The following is an 18324-nucleotide window of genomic DNA, read 5'->3' as shown; positions in this document are numbered from 1 at the left end:
GATTTTTCATCTTTTCTCAATTTGAAGCCCTCAGTGAGTTTCTGCCCGGGCAACACAAGTCCAGCAAACTTTCCTCAGGCCTTAGTAATGGGAGAGGATGTGTAAGCTTGGAGTGTGTGGTTAGGGCAGCAATGAACAGCAGAGAGGGAGGGAGGGAGAGGGAGAGAGGTTGGAGTGAGCAGGGAGGGAGATCTGGGAAGGGGGAGGGTGGGGGCCAGGAGCGTGGGGTGCTCTGAGGGGGAAAGGAGGGGACTCCCAGTAGCTGCCAGGCCTGCTCATGATGCCTGGGGGAAGGCTCGCCTGTCATGCTGTTTGACAGGAGTGCTATGGGCTGTGAGAGCCCCATTCGCCCTGCAGCCCCCACTGGTCTCTCTGTTCAATCGCATCTAAGCTCTGTCTCACGCTGTGACAGTTTTGTTTTGGAGAAGGGAGTAATCAGACAGCTGATAGAAAATTCATGATTTTCAGCAATAGAAAACCAGTTCCCTAACCTCTATCAAATGCATATTAAATAAATATTCAAAGAATCATTTTTAAGGGCGCTAAGTACTTCCTTCCCCCCTCTGGTCTGGTCCTGGTGCCAGGCTCTGCGGGGGGCTTTCTAAGTGCATCTCATTTGAGATCGAGTGACTGGGATTGAGGGCCACTGAATTCTCAAAATCTTCCCTAAGGGGCTGCATTGGACAAAGGCAAGGCGAGCAAAACTGCAGGAAGGGAAGAAAACAGAAGCCGGTCAGCTTCTACTTGGTGTGTTCTCCTCTCAGCGACAGAGGGAGGTAGAGAGTAAAAGATAGTGTGCTGAGCTCCACACCAACAAACAGGCCTGTGTAAAAAGGTGCACAAACTTCAGGTGTTGATTGTAAGAAATAATTTGCAAAGCTTCTTGGTAATGCAGGTAGTTCTACAGCCTGGTCCGTATTTAGGAGACAGGACTTACATCTCTAGTCCAGAGAATGATGAGATAACAGGAGGTGGAGAGAGATTTGTATTTTTAAAGAAGACTATGGACGATGAAAATGATATTTTTTCTGATCTGTGTTTGGTATATACATATACACCCTTCTGTAAATATGGGGTTTGAATTCAAGGTCTAACTCTGCACCTTTGGGTGAACTGCTTCGCTCCAGACTGAGAGAGAACGGGGGCAGAGTCCACAAGCTGGGCTTTCAGAGGATCCAGGGAGGAAGTGGCAGAAATGGAGCAATAGCTGGCGGTCCAGAGAACCAAGCCGTGCCCCCCACCCCCCACGCAAATCCTCCCTCTCCCCCTGGCAGGCCCTTCACCGAGTTTGCGATGAGCCATTACTGGCTGTGCTCTGGGAGCGCCACCGCCCTGTCCCCTATTAGCACGGGGTCTCGGCGTCCCCAGATGCCTAGCGGTCCGTGAATGGCTGCAACGCCTGGAGTCTGGCACAGGCTGTACTGCCTCAGTGTGTTTCCCGTTCCGAGGCACCAAGAGGTGGAGGACACATTCTCGATTTACTGCACGCCCAGGGAAAAGTATGACATCTGGTGTCAGCAGTTAACTTCCTTCATAGTCTGGATCAGTGTATATCAAGCTCTGTCTTCTAGCAGAGAAAAGATCTGAGTATCACTGAAATACGGAACAGGCTGACAGGGTCCAGAGGGGAGAGGGGAGAGAATCACAGGGGAAAAGGGGATGGACTCACATGAACAAGTATAAAGGACACGTGGACAATAACTAAGGTGGGGGGCGGAAATGGGAGGGAGGCGGGGAGCACTGGGTGGGGGCAGGGCTGGGAATACAAGACAGAAAACTATACTTGAACAAGAATTGAATTAAAAAAAATAACAAGAAAAAAAAAGATCTGAGTATCAGCTTTCTAATGTTTTCCCGAAACGGTGTGTGTGTGAGATGAAAGGGGAGGGATCTATGCAAACCCTCAGATTGTAATGGGGTGTAGGTTGGGAGGCTCCAGAGCCCCCCAAAGGAGGGAGGGATTTGTAATGGGATCCAGAACTTGGGGTGTCAGGGAATATAGGATATCCCCCCTACACACAAGTCTGGCTGGGCAATGGGAGACAGGAGCAGGGCCACTGAGAGTTATTTTGTATAGTAATAATAGCCCAGCTTCATATCCATATGAAAAATGGTTATTTTGCATATCAACAGCACGCTACCAAGGGAGATGGGCGAGATTTTGACCCCTGGTGTGACTGGGAGCAGCTGCCTGGTTACAGGGCCTGCATGAGAGCGTGGAGATGGTCCCTCCAAGCTTTGGGGGCCATGCCTGACTGGACTACGCGGCCAAGAAACGCTGAAACTGGGGATTGCTGGCAGGTGTGGCCGATGGTGGGAGGAGTCAGAAATGGCGTTACAGGCTGGGATTTAAACTAAAGGCAGGCGCCACCACGAAGGGGAGACAACGCAGGACTAGATGGGAAGGACAACTCGAGACCATACAGTAAGGAAAGGGGTGAAAGGACTCTTGCTGGTGGGCCGTGAGGAGGTGCCACGTGGTGTTGGACTAAGAACTGGAGTTCGCGGCGTTCCGGCCTATGGTGCTGGGGACTTCGGGAGACTTGCCCAGCAGAGCACAGATTACTGGGAGGAACCTGGAGTCTAGCCGAACTGCGGACTTGTACTTCTTTTCCTGAGATAGGGTACCCCCGACCAGCCTACTTTAGCAAGGGGAGGCAGGACTGTGCCTGGGTGTTTGTGGGTGTTTTAAAGTGACTGAGATTTAACGGTGACATTCTGCCATTACTCTAAACCTGTATAACTTTTGAATAAATAGTTCCTTTTTTTTTTTTAAACNGGAAAGGGGTGAAAGGACTCTTGCTGGTGGGCCGTGAGGAGGTGCCACGTGGTGTTGGACTAAGAACTGGAGTTCGCGGCGTTCCGGCCGATGGTGCTGGGGACTTCGGGAGACTTGCCCAGCAGAGCACAGATTACTGGGAGGAACCTGGAGTCTAGCCGAACTGCGGACTTGTACTTCTTTTCCTGAGATAGGGTACCCCTGACCAGCCTACTTTAGCAAGGAGAGGCAGGACTGTGCCTGGGTGTTTGTGGGTGTTTTAAAGTGACTGAGATTTAACGGTGACATTCTGCCATTACTCTAAACCTGTATAACTTTTGAATAAATAGTTCCTTTTTTTTTTTTAACCACACTCTGGCATTGAGAGCCACACTTTCTACCTGTCAGTGGGCTGGACGAACCTAGTACAGAAAGACGTGGGGGAGGGGACTTGTTTTGGTAACAGTATCTTGGCCCTGCCCACAGATTCCATTCGGTAACAAATTGTTTATGTGTTTGTGTTACTCAGTAAGTCAATTTTTCATCTTGCAGTACAGTACTTTCTATTTACCTGGAGGCAAGAAGAGAGGCAGAGAGAGGAGCTGGTTTGTGATCATCAGACTCCAAAGAGGAACTGATTAGGAGAGTCACAGGGTTCCCCTGTCCTTGCCCCTCAGTGTGTGCTAGTTCAGCCCAGCTTTCTTTAGGGGCTTTCTACTTCGGGACTATTGTAGCTTATTTTGAAAACTCGTGTTCCTGTCACATGCGATTCACGCGTAAATCCATCATTTGGTGAGTAAGGTGACGAGCCAGGTGCACAGGGAAGGGTGGGAGGAAGGACGTCACGTTTGGCGTGCGCAGGTCAAAAACAGTACAGCCAACTTCTTCCAACATTTAATCTGTTCTTTATTTGCCATTTATTATAAAAATTGAATCTTTATTTTACACAAAATTTACTTTAAAAACAGTAAAGTTTACCAAAACTAATGAATCTCAGGCAAAGGGATTTACCACTAAAATGCAGATTTACATGGTAAACCTGAGGGCCAAAAACATTCAGCTCATCACAAAATATTACATTTGCTAATCATTTGTTACCAAAAGCAAAAGCTGACTATGTAGATTTCAAAATATGTGACACAGATAAAATAAGCTAACAAGAAAGTGTTCCTACTTAAGATTGGCCCATTACTTCACGGAGAGTGAAACATTTGAAGATTTAAAAATATTTAAACATAAATATTTAGTATCATACACAACACATATATGCACTGACACATCCATTCTAATTCTATGCCCCTTTGTTTTTTTTAAATTGCACCATCTCTGTTAGAGATAATATATAACATGCAGGAGGCATTCATAATTGTTTTTCTCAGCAGTACTGTAGTATTATACAAGTCAAATGCAAAACTTAAATATGAATTAAATTCAACTGGAAGCCATCTCAACTCAGTACTTCGGCTTGAATTTTCTATGTTAATGCTTTAGTGTTGATGAAATTGCGTAAAATATGTTTGAGAGACTGTAGTCCAGTTCCTAAAGTACTTACTTAGTAGGTAGTTCCCAGAGGATATGGAAGCGATGGACCAGAAACGGGAAGAAAGCAGTAAATCGGACTAGTGTTTCCACTGTTTTGGCTTTCACATCCGGCTGGGATGAGAAATAATTATGTTCAGGGTATTTTGCAACAGTTTTGTGTATACAATGTTTTCATAATTCAAACCAGGATACAAAAGAACTCCTGCCCTCTCCCACCAGCCTTCCTCTTGTTTCCAGGAAAAAAAAACAAAACCCAGCCACTTTCTTATGCAATATGCAGTTCCTGAAAATGGACTTACAGTTACATTCTCATGCTTTTGGGAGGGGCGGGGGATGCTGGATCAGCTCTAGATACTCAGGGATGGGTAAAGTGGAACTACTCCATTAGGCGTAATTATAGGCTCTGGCTCCCCCTCCCCCCCCAAGTAAACGCATGCTCAAGTATCGCCGCGAGTTCTCTAGCACGAGTTATTCTGTTACTGCACATTGTTACTTCACTTATTCTGTAAGTGCTGATCAAGTTTAAGGAGGTGGCTGACTGGAGAGAGGTAACAAAATGCCTTATGCGGACAGGACCACGGTAAGAGAACAAAGATGGAAAGGGCATTTTATTAAAAATACAAGGAAATAAAGCTATAAATCCACAGAATAATTGTTTGATTATTTTAATAGTTTCTGAACCCATGGATATTATGCAGTGTTTTAATTAAACATACAAAATTTGAATCATGAAACACTTGAAGAACAAATACAAACATTTCCACTACCAAACAATGTTGTGCAGGTAACAGCCTGCAGCTCCACACAGCACACGCCTGAAACACGTGTGCCATGGAGCTGGGATTCTGAGGGCCTCTAGTCATCCTGTTTCACACAAACATTTGTTAAATGACCATTAAATACGCTGAAGTCTGATGGGAAAAAAACAAGACAGGATGAAGAATGAAAACACAGTGTCCACGTACCACAGAGAATGTATCCTGATGTAGGTTAAGGGAAGAACACTGCCTTACCAGAAATGCTCCAGACTGCTAGGTTCTCAGACTAAGGCTGAGTGTTCAGTTTTCTTTTATTTTTTTTTATTTTTTATTTTTTTAGTTTTCTTTTAAATATAGCCAAGGGAATAGAACATTCCATAATTACAAGACAAGTAATGAATAAAAAGGACTATCTTATCATTAACCTCTTGCCACCCTGGGAAAAACACTAAACCCATCCAAAACTAATAAGCTACACTTTGCATGCATAGCTGTGTGTGTGCATGTCTATGTGTGCATGTAAATGAACCAACCCACTGCTAGCATAAGCCATCAACTTTGTTCTGAGTAACATCCACATCTGTTTTGTTTTGGAAAATGCTCTGACATCGTTGGGAACCAAATACCAACTGACTTTCACAAGTGAACAAACTTCATTTAAAATCTTCTTAAAAGAATATGAACACTTATGATACGATATGATCTGCTCCTGCCCCAACAATGCGGTAAAGGTGGCATCAAACTCATACTGAATGTCAAGTGGTGGCCTCAGAGTTCATCGCATCAGTGCCCTGTCATTTCCGAAGCGACCCGAAGACTGGTGTGTCAGACGTCATGACATAAAAAAGAAATCTAAAAACTATGGCATCAAGAACAGAACTTGCACCAGTTACTATATATACCCTTATGTTTGGAGAGACGCTTATAATGCTCATTGTTGATCCTGATAGCAGCCTGTGTCCAGAAATTCAGAGAGGTGATAAGGAAGGTTTAGCCAGTGACTTCTGCCTGTGAACAAAACCAGTGACTAGCCATGGTGAAGTTCTAGATTGTCAGAGAAATGCTGAAATTTGTTTTGAACACTCGTTCAGAAAAAATGGGGTGAAGTTTTTCAGGTGAATTATGGCTAATTATTTGTCCAAAAACATTTAAGTTCCAAGAACACTTAAATACCTCTCCATGTATCATGGTCACGTCCAAAACTTAAGATAATCCTATCTAACAATGGAAGGAACACACATCTATTGTGAAACATTCCAATGGCCATCAACTCACATAACAACCCCCCCCCCCCTCAGATACAGTTTTCTGAAGTCCTAAAAGAAAGTTTCATCCGTTATGCCTGGGTCCCTGAGAACTTGAATGTTTTGACTAAAGGCAAGTTTTGGTAAGAATTACATTTTTACACCATTTCTTCTCATTTAGAATAAACAATAAGGTTTAGGCAGCCTTTGGTGTTTCATGTTTTTTATAGCTCATAGTATTCCAATTTCATTTGACGCAAACAATTCCTTTCTCTGAGAGTCCGTCCAGAGGTGTGTGGCAGGCGAGTAAAGCTCCGTTTTGTTGTAAAGACTCCCTTTCATCTTTTTGGAATGGGCAAAGCAAGCAAAACAGCGCACATCACAATTCTTTACCCACCGTGTTTTCCAGTTTTGTCTCAGGCGCTTAACAGATTGCTTCATAGTTACACCCAGAATCAGACGGCATGGTTACGCCCAGACCCATTAGAGAAAAACACATTAAAATGTACATTTCCCCAAAATGAGTCAGTTGATTTTCATTTTACAACATGCATGATAAAAGGCCAAACACAAAAGGTCTTTTTAAAAAAGGAGCAAAATGTATTCCAGAAAAGTTAAACAAAGGCATGAGATAAATTCCAGTTAAATGGATCTATTTCTTTGTGAGCTTTAAGAACTCATTTTAAACTCTGAATAGAGGCTGTTTTTCCATATAATTGTATCTAGAGATGACACAGATGGAGAAACAAGTAAAGTTTTTCCTTTAACTCTTAATTTCTACAAGGTATTTTGAAGTCAGTGTTAATGACAGAAACCTCTACCTCTCCCCCTACCTCTCCCGTCCGTCACAGTCCCTGATGTAGTGAAGAACTGCACCCGAACAACAGCACAGCAACAGGGAAGGGAGAGGCAGATGATGTGGCCATCCTCTCATAAGGACACCCCTCCATATGGTAGGGCCTGAAACACAGGCTTTTGTGATCCAAAAGTAACTAGTCACAGAGCGTAAAAAACACTTTGGAGAATGCACACTAGTATGAGAATCGTAAGCGGCCAAACCAAGAATATTCATAGTAAATCCTCAGAGAAAGGATTTCTCTTAGCATGTGTTCTCTGCACCGCACAAAAACTATTCCTGCACATTTGGGATCCATGAGTGAACAATAAAAGTATTTGTTTTACATTTAATATAAAAACATACTAGCAAATAAAAAAGGCTCTGATGCTCCATGAGGAGAAATTTTAGAGAATACGTGAATCTTCAGGATGTCCCAAGGGCGACAAGTCCTACGTACCCTGCTCTTGTCCTGGGCACAGGCCAAAAGCAGGCACTTTCCCAGGGCTCATCGCTGCTCAGAGAAAACCCGATGAAGGAAGACTCGCGCAAGCTGGGACAGGAAACAAGGAGCCAAGACGGAACTTGGCCAAGCACAAGGCACTCTGCCTAAAAATAACTAAGAACATAAATCGAAGACAGTGCTGAGTGTACATCAAGAAAATTTATATGAGTTTATGGTCTAGGTGATAAACATTCAAACCAAGTCAGTTACAACAAATGTGCAAATAAGTAATGGGGACCGGGGAGGGAAAAGACAGAATAATCTTCAAGGTTTTAACTGCAAAGTAGAGATTCAATAACTTCATGTTCCCCATTCCACCCTCAAAGTGTACTTCTTACAAGTCAGTAAGTAAAAGATCAATTGTTTACAAAACTCAGTTCCATGTTAACGTTTTTTACCTGCTTTAGGGCCAGACACTTTAGGGCCAGAGTTGCTTTAATAACACATTTGGTTACAGTGAGTCATAATTATCCCCCATTTTTTATCTTTATAAGTTAGGACATTTTAGGTCAACATTTATCCAAGCATGACTGCAACCGCTCAGCTACAGGCAGAGGAAGAGTGTTGAGCAAATTCTCCTCGACAATCAGGCAGCTCCGCTTCAGGGACTGACATGCTTCCAGTTCAGGAGGAAGTGTTTCCAGGTAGTTACCGACAAGCTCCAGATGAGTAAGGTTGGGTAGCTCACCCACATGAGGGGACAAGCTCACCAGGCTATTTTTCCCCAAAAGTAAACACTGCAGCTTTTTGCACTGAAACAGCCCATCTGGCAGCATCTCAATCTAGAAAGTGGGGGGAAAAAGGAGCCAGTAAAATTAGTTTTGATGGCCTATTCTATAATACATTTACTTATTATGCATACCTCTACCTTTCTCCCAAAACAGTCCTTGAAGTTGACATGTAACAGTGATGATAAATTTGTTGAAGTAGATGCAAATACAAAGGAAAAGTACGCACATCCATCATGAAGTCAGAATCGACACTACCATAAACTTCTAAATCCTTGTGATATATAGGTGGGCAACAAATTTTGCTCTAAACACTCTCATAAGCAATTCTCAAAGAAAAACTAATCAGTTACATACTCATTTTCTCTAAGATAAAAAACAAACCAGTAACTCAGGAGAATCATAATTATTCTTGAGCCCTGGATCAGAAATAAATTGCTCCCAAGAATCCTCATAAAGAGTTTACTGTCTTATGTAGTGAATAGCATCCTGAGATCAGATATGAGGCTATTTTCTTAGGGTTTCACAGTAGAGACAGAAAAGGTCATTCTCTTAAAAAAAATTGGCAGAAGCAGAGACAAGAATATATAATGTACATGTATGCATCTCATTGCCTTCTACATACACACTCATGAGTACTTATTTACCCTTCTTCCGGCTTTCTGGACGGTTCAATTAAATCATATAACAGAGAAATAATTTTAAATTTGATAAGTGGGCTGCAATTTGGTCAACTCCTAGAGCCACTCCACGGAACCGCTCCCCTATCTGGTGGGCAGGTTGCATGTGAATTTCCACGGGAGCCACTGCATGTTTATGCAATAGGGTTTATTGTGGAAAGACGTCCAGGGGAGAGTTGAGAATGCTCAATGCCCTCAACTCCCCATGAGAGGAGAGTTTGGGCAGGGCAGAGCTGGATAGCACACACCTCACCCTATAATATGCCACGTATTTATACAGGTGGGGACAGGGCATCTTTGTTACGAGGAAGCAGTGTGGCTCTTGGTTCAGAACGTGGCCGTGTTCGAAACAGGGATGAGAGAGCACTCCAGAGGAGCTCAGTCTGCTCTTCTGATGGGCTAGCGCAGCCCCTCTGAGACCCGCTTTCTGCTGGGACTTCTAGGGCTGTCAGAATGGTCTCCAAAAGGATAAACATTCTCTGTAAAAACTAAAGAATGGCCCTATTGCATTAAAAAATGCTCATTATGTTGGAATGCTCCATCACCCACACATATGCTCAGTACTGGATAGCTTTGATAATAATCTAATATCACAGTTGCTGAGATCAGCATTCTATATAGCTCATCACTGCACATCAAAACACCAGGTAGAAGCAACGAGAATGCCCCACTGTTTCCCAGAGGCTGGGACCTCACTTCACAGTCCTTCTCAGTGTGAGATTTCCTTTGTTTTCTGGCCATTGACACACGCTGTGTCACTCAGGACATGCCAACCAAATGCATAAAATCCAATCATTTCAAGAAGCAAAGTGGAATACTTCCACTTCTGAGCTGTGATGTCAGAAACAACAGTCCTGCCACAGAAAGGATCTTCTGCATCACACCACATTAATGCGTGAGGTAATGAGGAACTTCCACATTATCCACCTTCCGGCTAGAAGTCTAAGTTAATGAAAGAAATGCATTCAAGTCATGCATCTAATTTGCATCTAATTTGTTTTATTTTCTAAATATTTGGTCTACCTCAAAGAATCATGAGAATCTCAAAGTTAGAAGGAATCTTGAAATTAGCAAGGTCCCTACATGAAACATGAAGTCTCTGATTTCCTTTAAAAACATTCCTATGAAGTGGTTGACAATCTATATCTGCATTCATTCAATCTTTAGACCGCTTTTTGGGGAATATGAGACATTGGCTTGTCCTAGTCCTAATACTCATGGGTACTCCCAATAAACTTTCTTTTCTATTCGTCTTCCAAATTTTCAAAGACAGACTTGTGGACTATTCTCTGCCCTTTCTCTCCCCAATTCTTCCCATCATTGGGCTAGCCTGTTCCATCAGAGAGGTACATCACTCTGGTTGCTGTCTTCTGAGTGAGTTCCAGTTGCTCTGTATCTTTATTAAGCAAGCCTCTTCCCAGTTCTGAGAAGAGTGTTCCTCACCTATTCATTGTCATGGTCATCATTATGGTTCTCAGCAATAGCTTATCAGACTTTTGAGACAATCCAGCCAAACATATCATTCTACTTTGGCCATAAACTGCCTTCAGCATAAAATTCTTCATGTGCTATCAAACATCTTCTCTTATCCAAAACAGGATTGTGTCTGATACCCTAATTTTTTGTTCAGACAGTCAACAAGTCAGTACACTTGGTGTCAAAAGTACCGATAGTCTTAAGGTTTCATTATGTTAAACTGGAAGAATATTAACATGTTTATACATTTAAATAATTCATAACCAGCTAACAATGTAATCAGCTGAGACTTTCAAAACTTCATGTTGTGATTTAACTGTATGACAACTTGATGAAACCAATGCCTCTCAAAATATTTATACTTTTTATTAGTATAAATAGATTTATACAGATTTAGCAATAAAATGTAACCAAAATACTAATATTAATCAGTTGCGTAATTAAATGACACTAATGACAAATCTCTAGACCCACAGTCTTCCAAGAATGGTTACAAACCAGCAGCATCCGCCTCATCTGGGACTATTTAAAACTGCAAACTCTTCGAATCCTACAGCAGACCTACTGAATCAGAAACCCTGGGAGTGGGGCCCAGTACTCTGGGTTCGAACAAGCCCTTCAGGTAATTCTGACGTGCACTGCTAACTCCAGACCAATCCTAAAAGAGTTTAAAAACCTCGTAGTCCTTTACAACCTGGAGATTTCTCATTTATCTTATGGACTGCTGCCTTTTACATATATGTAGTCTTCGAGTTCTAAAAACCAGCAAGAATTTTGCTCTCATTCCAATACTTTTTGGTATTTCTCTAACAATCCATTGTTTTCAAAATTAATACCTGGTGATCAATATATTTATTAGCCAATGCTATGCTCATAGCTCTATTTAGCATGAAATGTGAATTATAAAAGGTCTAGGAGATAACAGGTTTGTGGGTAGGGTAGAAGGAAACAGCTCCCATTTTCAACTAGAAGATCCCTCTCATCCTTTGGCAGACCTGGGCTCCGACAGGTCTTTCTCCCTTCTCTCCATATGGACATTGTCATCACTCTCTTGCCCTGTCGGCTAGCATGATTTTTTTCCCCTCTTCCTTCATTTTAACCCAGGAAACTACTCATTTATTCTTTTTTTCGTGTTTCAAAGATGTTAAGTTTTCCTTAACTTGGCTTTACTGTTGCAAATTATGGTTCATTTTTAAAGCCTGGATGCTGGAAAAAGCTCCTAAGAAGCCCTAGTGCTGCATTATAGAACCAGGCCTTTCATTTCGAATCGCCTTTCCAGATACGCACACAGACTTCAAATCTCTTACCGCATCACAAAAAAGATTTATGAATAACTCATGATCACAGTATTTTTCACAAAAATTTCTGCTCCAATGACAGATTTGGAAAGCTGAAAAGTTTTATGAAACTTTCTAAGCATAATAGTTAAAACCTTTCCAAAATGAAAAGTAACTTCTGTCATAACTAACTAGTTTTAAATACTCTAACTGTACTGTTTATGTAAAATATGGGAGAAAAGAATAAAGAGAACGTATGTTGAGCAATTACCACGTGTCAGGAACTGTGCCAAATGCTTACTTATATAGTTTTTCATAAAATCTCTACAATTTATAAGTTAGATAAAAAACTTCTGCTCGGTGTTTTGGTAATTTGTCCATGGCTGCCTGTCTACTAAGTGGCAGGCAGTCAGAACATTCTCAGAGGAAGCTTAGCATGATTTGAAGTCCATTTTCTTTACCTACATCAGACAGCACAACAGCAGATACTTGAAAGACTGGCTGACTGAATAAAGAGAAGAATGGATTTACTTACATTGTTGTTGGTCACAGCAAAGTACTGCAAATTACTCAGATATTGGATTTCTTCTGGAATGAAGGTCAGGTGGTTATAGCTTAGATCCAAATAATGTAGTTTGGTGCATAGAAAAAGCTGCAGGGGCAGATTCTCAATATTATTATGGTCCAAAAACAGCTGCTCCAGATTAGATAATGCCCCAATTTGGGCAGGAATATAAGCAATGTTGTTATGCCACAGTTTTAAGCAGGAAAGATTTTGGAGATGCTGAAAGCTGATGATCTCTTCCACAGTTTTAAGGTTATTTTCTTTTAGGTCTAACTCATGCAAATTGTTCAGACTGAAAATGGAGTGTGGAATGCGTTCAAGGTCACAGCTGATCAGCTCTAAACTTTTCAGATTGACCATCTTTTTCAGGTTGTTCAACACAACCAGTTTGCTTCCCTCGTTATTGAGGGACAGCTTCTGCAGGGAAGGCAGGAGGTCTGTAATGACCTGTGGGATCCGGGACAGGCTGCTCTTCAAGTAGAGAGTCCTGAGGTTTTTTAAGTCCTGAAAGCCCTCCATCTGCATGGTGCTCAGCTGCTCAGGTAGGACACAACCCGACAGATAAAGTTCCTTGAGATTCTTCAGGTGAAATACCCAGCGTGGAATTTTCCCCATTTCAGTAAATTTCAGGCGGAGAATTTTTAAATTCTCCTCTAAAAAGGCCAGGGCAGGATGGTCGACCACCAGAGACGAGTGGTACACGTGAAGCTCCCTGAGGTTGACCAGCTGTGAGACTGTGGAGGGCAGCTTGACTTCGGGAATCAGCTCCAGGCTGAGCACTTCGATTTCGGTTAGTTCGAACACATTGTCTGGAAGACCATTTAGCATGAAGAGATGCAGCTCTATCTTGTCCTGGGAATTTTTCACCAGCTTGCTTTTCAGTTTCTCAACTGTCCATTCGTTATTGAGGTTGATCTGTTTCAGTTTGTTCTCGCTGACCTCTGACAGGAATATGGAGAAGCGTTTGGAATACAGGGGATCGTACTGATCAGCCAGATGGAGGATGAAAGCGAAGTCGTTCTTGACGTCAGGTATGTCACTGTATTTGCTTTTCTCTCTCAGTGCCTCAAAGGAATACTGCTTCAGGGAGCTTCTCAGCATCCACCACAAGCTGTAGGAGGAGGTGAGGCCGTAAAGTATAACCAGAATGACATAAAATGAAGCCAGGACCTTAAATATTTCTGCCAAGGAATAGACACACTGGTACCGCTTATATCCTGTAAAAGCCTGCACATCAATGGAACAGTCAATTTCAAGGGTGATATAGGTTAAAAAATATGGAACATAAGTTATGATGAGGACAAACAAAATGACTTTGACTATTATCTGCTTCAGATAAATTCTGTAAATGATATCTTTCTGCTCCACGTGCATACGGAACCTTTTCACTTTCTCAAAGATGGCTTTGGCCTGTTCGCCTTCCTTCTTGTCCAGGACACTGGAAGTTGGGCTTTCTATGCCAGCTGACTCCAAGCCAGGCTGCGGGTAGGGCAATGACTGCTTATTGGCATCAACATCAGCTGAACACCCTGAGGATGAAAGCAAAACCTTGGACTTGGAGAGTGTCAGGGGCCTCACCGACTGCTCGGCCACGGTCTCTGACAGGGCGCGAGTGGTCCATGGGGAATCGAAGCATTTGTGAAGGATGGCCACAAAATGCTCGAGCCTAGAACTGGTGCTGGGGTAGTGAAGCCAGAAGTTGCTGCAGGCGGCAAAGATTAGCGTGTGCAAGAGCACCAGGTAGGGGAAAAACTTTGCGAACCAGTGGAGCTGCTTTTCATAGCAGACGGCGTCGATGTAGGAGTACTGCTGTCGGTGGAGGTCATTCTGGATCCTGAGGGGGAGCGGAAGTGGTGTCCCAGGATCAGAGGACGCGTTCACACTGGCTTTCAGGATGTGCCACGGCACAGTGCAGTGATTGTCGAACTCCACCTTACACGGAAGACAGCACAGAACCCTGCTTTGCGTGAGCTGGAGCGCTCCGGCCAGCACGGCCACCAGCAGCATGACCAGGGTGATGTAATACCAGAAGACGTCCCACCACGGTTTTAGGATATGGTAAGATGACTGGGCGTCTGCTAAACATTTTAGCTCTGTTAGTGTAATCATGACTTTCCCCTGTAGGAGTACAGAAACTGGAAGAGAAAAATAGAAGAAAAACCACTGAAGTAAGAGTATCCAAAACAAGCACTTAACTCTATGCTTATTTGTACATAATCTACCTAAGTAGGATTCAGCTCAAGGGCAAAGCCTTGAAGGCAGGACTGACCAAGGAGAATAGGAGAATAGAAGGTTTCACGTGAAAATGGGCACTGTTCGTGCACTGTAAAGGAGCTTAGATGAGCTATCATTTGGCAATAACCCGACTGGGGCAGGGCTGAATTGCGTGAAGCAATTCCCCAGAATTGCGTGAAGCAATTCTCTCGTTTTCTCCCGGATTCTGACTCCAGGCTAAGCTATTAAAAACTAGAATCCAAATTTTCTTCAACCAACACTGGGAGAACTTGTTCTCAGGCTCCTTGTTCCGAGTTACACTTCACAACAAGCTCCTTCCACATCCGGCCCCCACGCCTGGAGCACTGGCTGTAGCCTGAGACTTGCGTTGCAGTCGCTACAAGGAACCTCTCCCAAGCGAGCACTGCTCTATAAAACGACCCCTCTGGACAGTTCTCAAGGGATGTGCCAACTCTAATTTCAAAACAAAATGTAATATAATGCATCACCTCCTTTTCCCCAGACTCTTGATTTATAACTTAAGTTTATGTCCAACTTAGAGGATTTAGAAGCTGACAAAACACAGTAATGGCTTAAAAAGGGACTGGGAATAAAAATTCTGAACAATATTTTACTATGGAGACTCATGTTTGATGTTGTCATGGCAAAATACTAATAGAAGAAATGATTAAGGACAGAGTTCATTATTAAATTATTTTGCCTTCAGAAAAGCAAAATGAATTTTGCATATTCCTATTCAAAAGTACTCAATGTTCCTTACATAAATGATTTATATAACATTCAGAAAGAAACATTACATAAAACATTTAAAAATAATAAAATAAAAAAATCAATTGTTTAAAAAAGTGTTAGTAAAATCTAGACCACCTTTAAGATGGCATAGAGTAAGCAGATAAAAGGAAGCATTTCAATCTAATAACATATTTGGTAAGAAAAAAGAAGAAAATGCAGACAACTAACTGAACAATGACAAAATAATTTAAAAGAAGAAGAAAAAAGTCACTTGCCACGGTTACCTTTTGCAGGCGGTCCAGTTCTAACTTACATTCAAGGGCTGCTCTTGTGCTTTCTTGACTGTGAAGTCTCAGTTGTCTTTCCTGGGTCTGAGTTTCTCTCCCTAGATACCCTTGTACTAGTAGTGCCCCAAGGAAGCCTTTTTCGAGCTTATTCATCCCCCTTCTAGGGACTGGCATCCTGCCTTGGACCCCAGGATTCCAGGACAGATGGCTCTGCTACTGGTTCATAAGTTGTTCTCTTTTGCTCGTCAGCTCCAACATATTTCTTATCATCTGACCCTGAACTTTATCCCTCCACGCTCTCCCATTTGTTAGGGCACCTCATGATCCCTGACTTTAACTGCTGGAGTGGAGCACCACTTTCTACCTGCATCCTCTGTGAACATCCTATCATATAATATGGATTCAACCTCCTCTTAGGACCTGTTGCTTAATTATACAACTCTCCAGGCTTTCCCTCCTTTAGTGTGTCTATTTCTAACCCTCAGCTCCTCCCATTCTGTCCCATCCAACTGCAGTTAACCATAACTGTGTGTCGAGACAAGGCAAAAACCAAAAACAAGAGGATTGTATGAGACAAATAAAAAGTCCTTGACTTAGACCCCAAAATACCATAAACATGACGGCAGTCAGGAAGGTAGAAAATATTGCTGGATGAACAATGTGAAAAATACCTAGAGATTTTAGTTGACATGAATATATACTTTGAGCTAATAGTGCTAACTATAGTTATGTTACTATTGTGTAATCTGGGGCCACATTAATTGGTGAACCCGGATAAAGGGACAACAGCCATTCTGTCCCTGCTGGTGAGATCACACCCTGCAGACTAAATATAAAGTGGGTAACAAAAAATTAGGAGCTACTGGCCTGTAAACCATTATCCACAGAGAAACACAGGTAACTGATGATATTCCACTGAGATTAAAAATGATTAGGGAAGGTGAATCCAAGATAGCACTCACCTCCTCCCAGGACCAAATGGGAATTACAACTAAATTATATGGAACAATCAACCTGAATAGCTAACTGAAAACTAGCCGAACACAAGTCTTATAACCAGGGATTTACAGAAAAAGCCACATTGAGCCTGGTAGGAAGGGAGGAGACGCAGAAAGGGCTGTCCTTGCACCCACATTCAGCAGCTGAGAATTGGGAGGGATATGTCAGCTGCAAAGACCCCTCCTTAGGAACAAGGGTTTTCAACGCCATGCTGGGACCCCCAGCCTGGAACACCACAGCCAGGCAGAGAAATACAAATAACACTGGGCTGTGAAAAGCAGTGGGGATTCTGACCACCAGGGTGAGATGGGAGTCTGCTGGAAACCTAGGCACGGTTTCAAAGGGCCAAAGAAAAAATGGCTCATTTGTGGCCACTCACCATGGGCTTCGGAGGAAGGGAGGTGGATCAGAGTGCACTGGAGTCATTCAGGGAGAGACTGGGTTGTCTATCTCAGGGGAGAGAGCTGAAGGGACAGATGCCAAAGTTCCTCTGTTGGGTCCCTCTCCAACACCATCCTTCCTGGGCCAAGCACTGCCCTCTGGGCCACATTGGCCTGGAGGAGTGCACTCGCCTCACTGCCTGACTCCCTGTGGCTCCGGCCTGCAGAGCTCCTGGCCTGCACCTGAGTTGGGCCAGCAGTGCAGACTTTGTAGGGTGTTGGTGCTGGTGGTGGAGAGGGTGGTGGAGGTGGTGGAGGTGGTGGAGGTGGTGGAGGAGGTGGTGGTGGTGGTGGAGGAGGACGAGATGACAGGGAAGGACTCTAGGGCAAGGGCCATTTCCCCTCATACACACAACAAGAGCCACCACTCTTCCTGTGCAGAGACTTCCTTCCACATGCCCACATCTTGGTATGTTTTCACCTGGTGAACTCTGCCGCTTCACCTTGATGACTCCCTGAGACCCTGCCTACTACACGGGTCCCCTGACCTTACGCAAGAAGCAGGTGGCAGGTGGCAGCTGGCCTTGGTGTACACTGACACTTTTGCTAAGTGGACTCAGGCCCAGCACCTGGAGTTTAAATCTGTAGCAACCTGGTAAAGACTACTCACCCCACCTGGTGACTCACTAAGAACCTACCTGACAACTCACATACTACCCGAGGCATTTTCAGTGACTGAGCCCAACAGGCAGCTGGCAGGCAGAGGTGTGTCTTGGGTGCCTTAGGCCTTTTGCTGATCTGCCCCCATGCTTGGTGCTGGTAGAAGCTAGGCTTGCTACACAGCTTAGCCCCTCCCATGGGTACCCAGGCCAAGCAGAAGCAGCCACAAAATGTAGATCACTTTATAGTTCCAATCAGGTAACTCAGGGCTGGTCACGGGCATGCCTGACATTGACCTGCACTAGCGTCTCTTCCAAGTAGCCTCAGAACCAACACAGACAGGCTTCAGGCCACATCAGGGAATGACCAAATTATCCCATAAGTGGCACAACCAAAGGGGGATGTCAGGAGGTACCAGAACCTTCTGGGGCGAATTCCCAGAAGGGAATTCATTTTGTGGGGTTAAGCCCCAGTAGACTAACTTATACACTATAGTCAAGGTCAATCCTCATAGTCAGCCAGTCTGAGAGTCAACACCATCAAGAGAGGCCAATAGTACTCCAGACTCAACTGAAGCAGGAAGGCTCACATAAGCCAAGAGACATTCCTGAAGCATGCAGGTCAGGAATAAGAGAGATTGCTCCATGAAGCCCCATGGATGCC

General features: G+C 43.5%; 1 protein-coding gene across 2 annotated transcripts in view; it reads right to left on the bottom strand.

The window, feature by feature from the left end:
* Positions 1–5709: 5709 nt before the first annotated feature.
* LRRC8B (leucine rich repeat containing 8 VRAC subunit B) overlaps positions 5710–18324 on the bottom strand; it is an 84251-nt gene continuing 71636 nt past the window's right edge. For both annotated transcript variants that reach the window (XM_037045456.1, XM_037045458.1), the window contains exons 4-5: positions 12339–14503; positions 5710–8424 (exon numbers count right to left, since the gene is read on the bottom strand). In XM_037045456.1, the coding sequence (XP_036901351.1) occupies positions 8152–8424; positions 12339–14477 (2412 nt within the window). In that variant the 5' untranslated portion in view covers positions 14478–14503 and the 3' untranslated portion in view covers positions 5710–8151. The remainder of the gene's footprint in view (positions 8425–12338; positions 14504–18324) is intronic.

Source organism: Sturnira hondurensis, unplaced genomic scaffold, assembly GCF_014824575.4.
Source record: "Sturnira hondurensis isolate 20B ecotype Veracruz unplaced genomic scaffold, ASM1482457v3 Scaffold0004322, whole genome shotgun sequence".
In the NCBI taxonomy this organism is placed as follows: domain Eukaryota; kingdom Metazoa; phylum Chordata; class Mammalia; order Chiroptera; family Phyllostomidae; genus Sturnira; species Sturnira hondurensis.
Note: the sequence above shows the minus strand (reverse complement) of the source record. Positions and strands in the feature narration are given on the sequence as shown.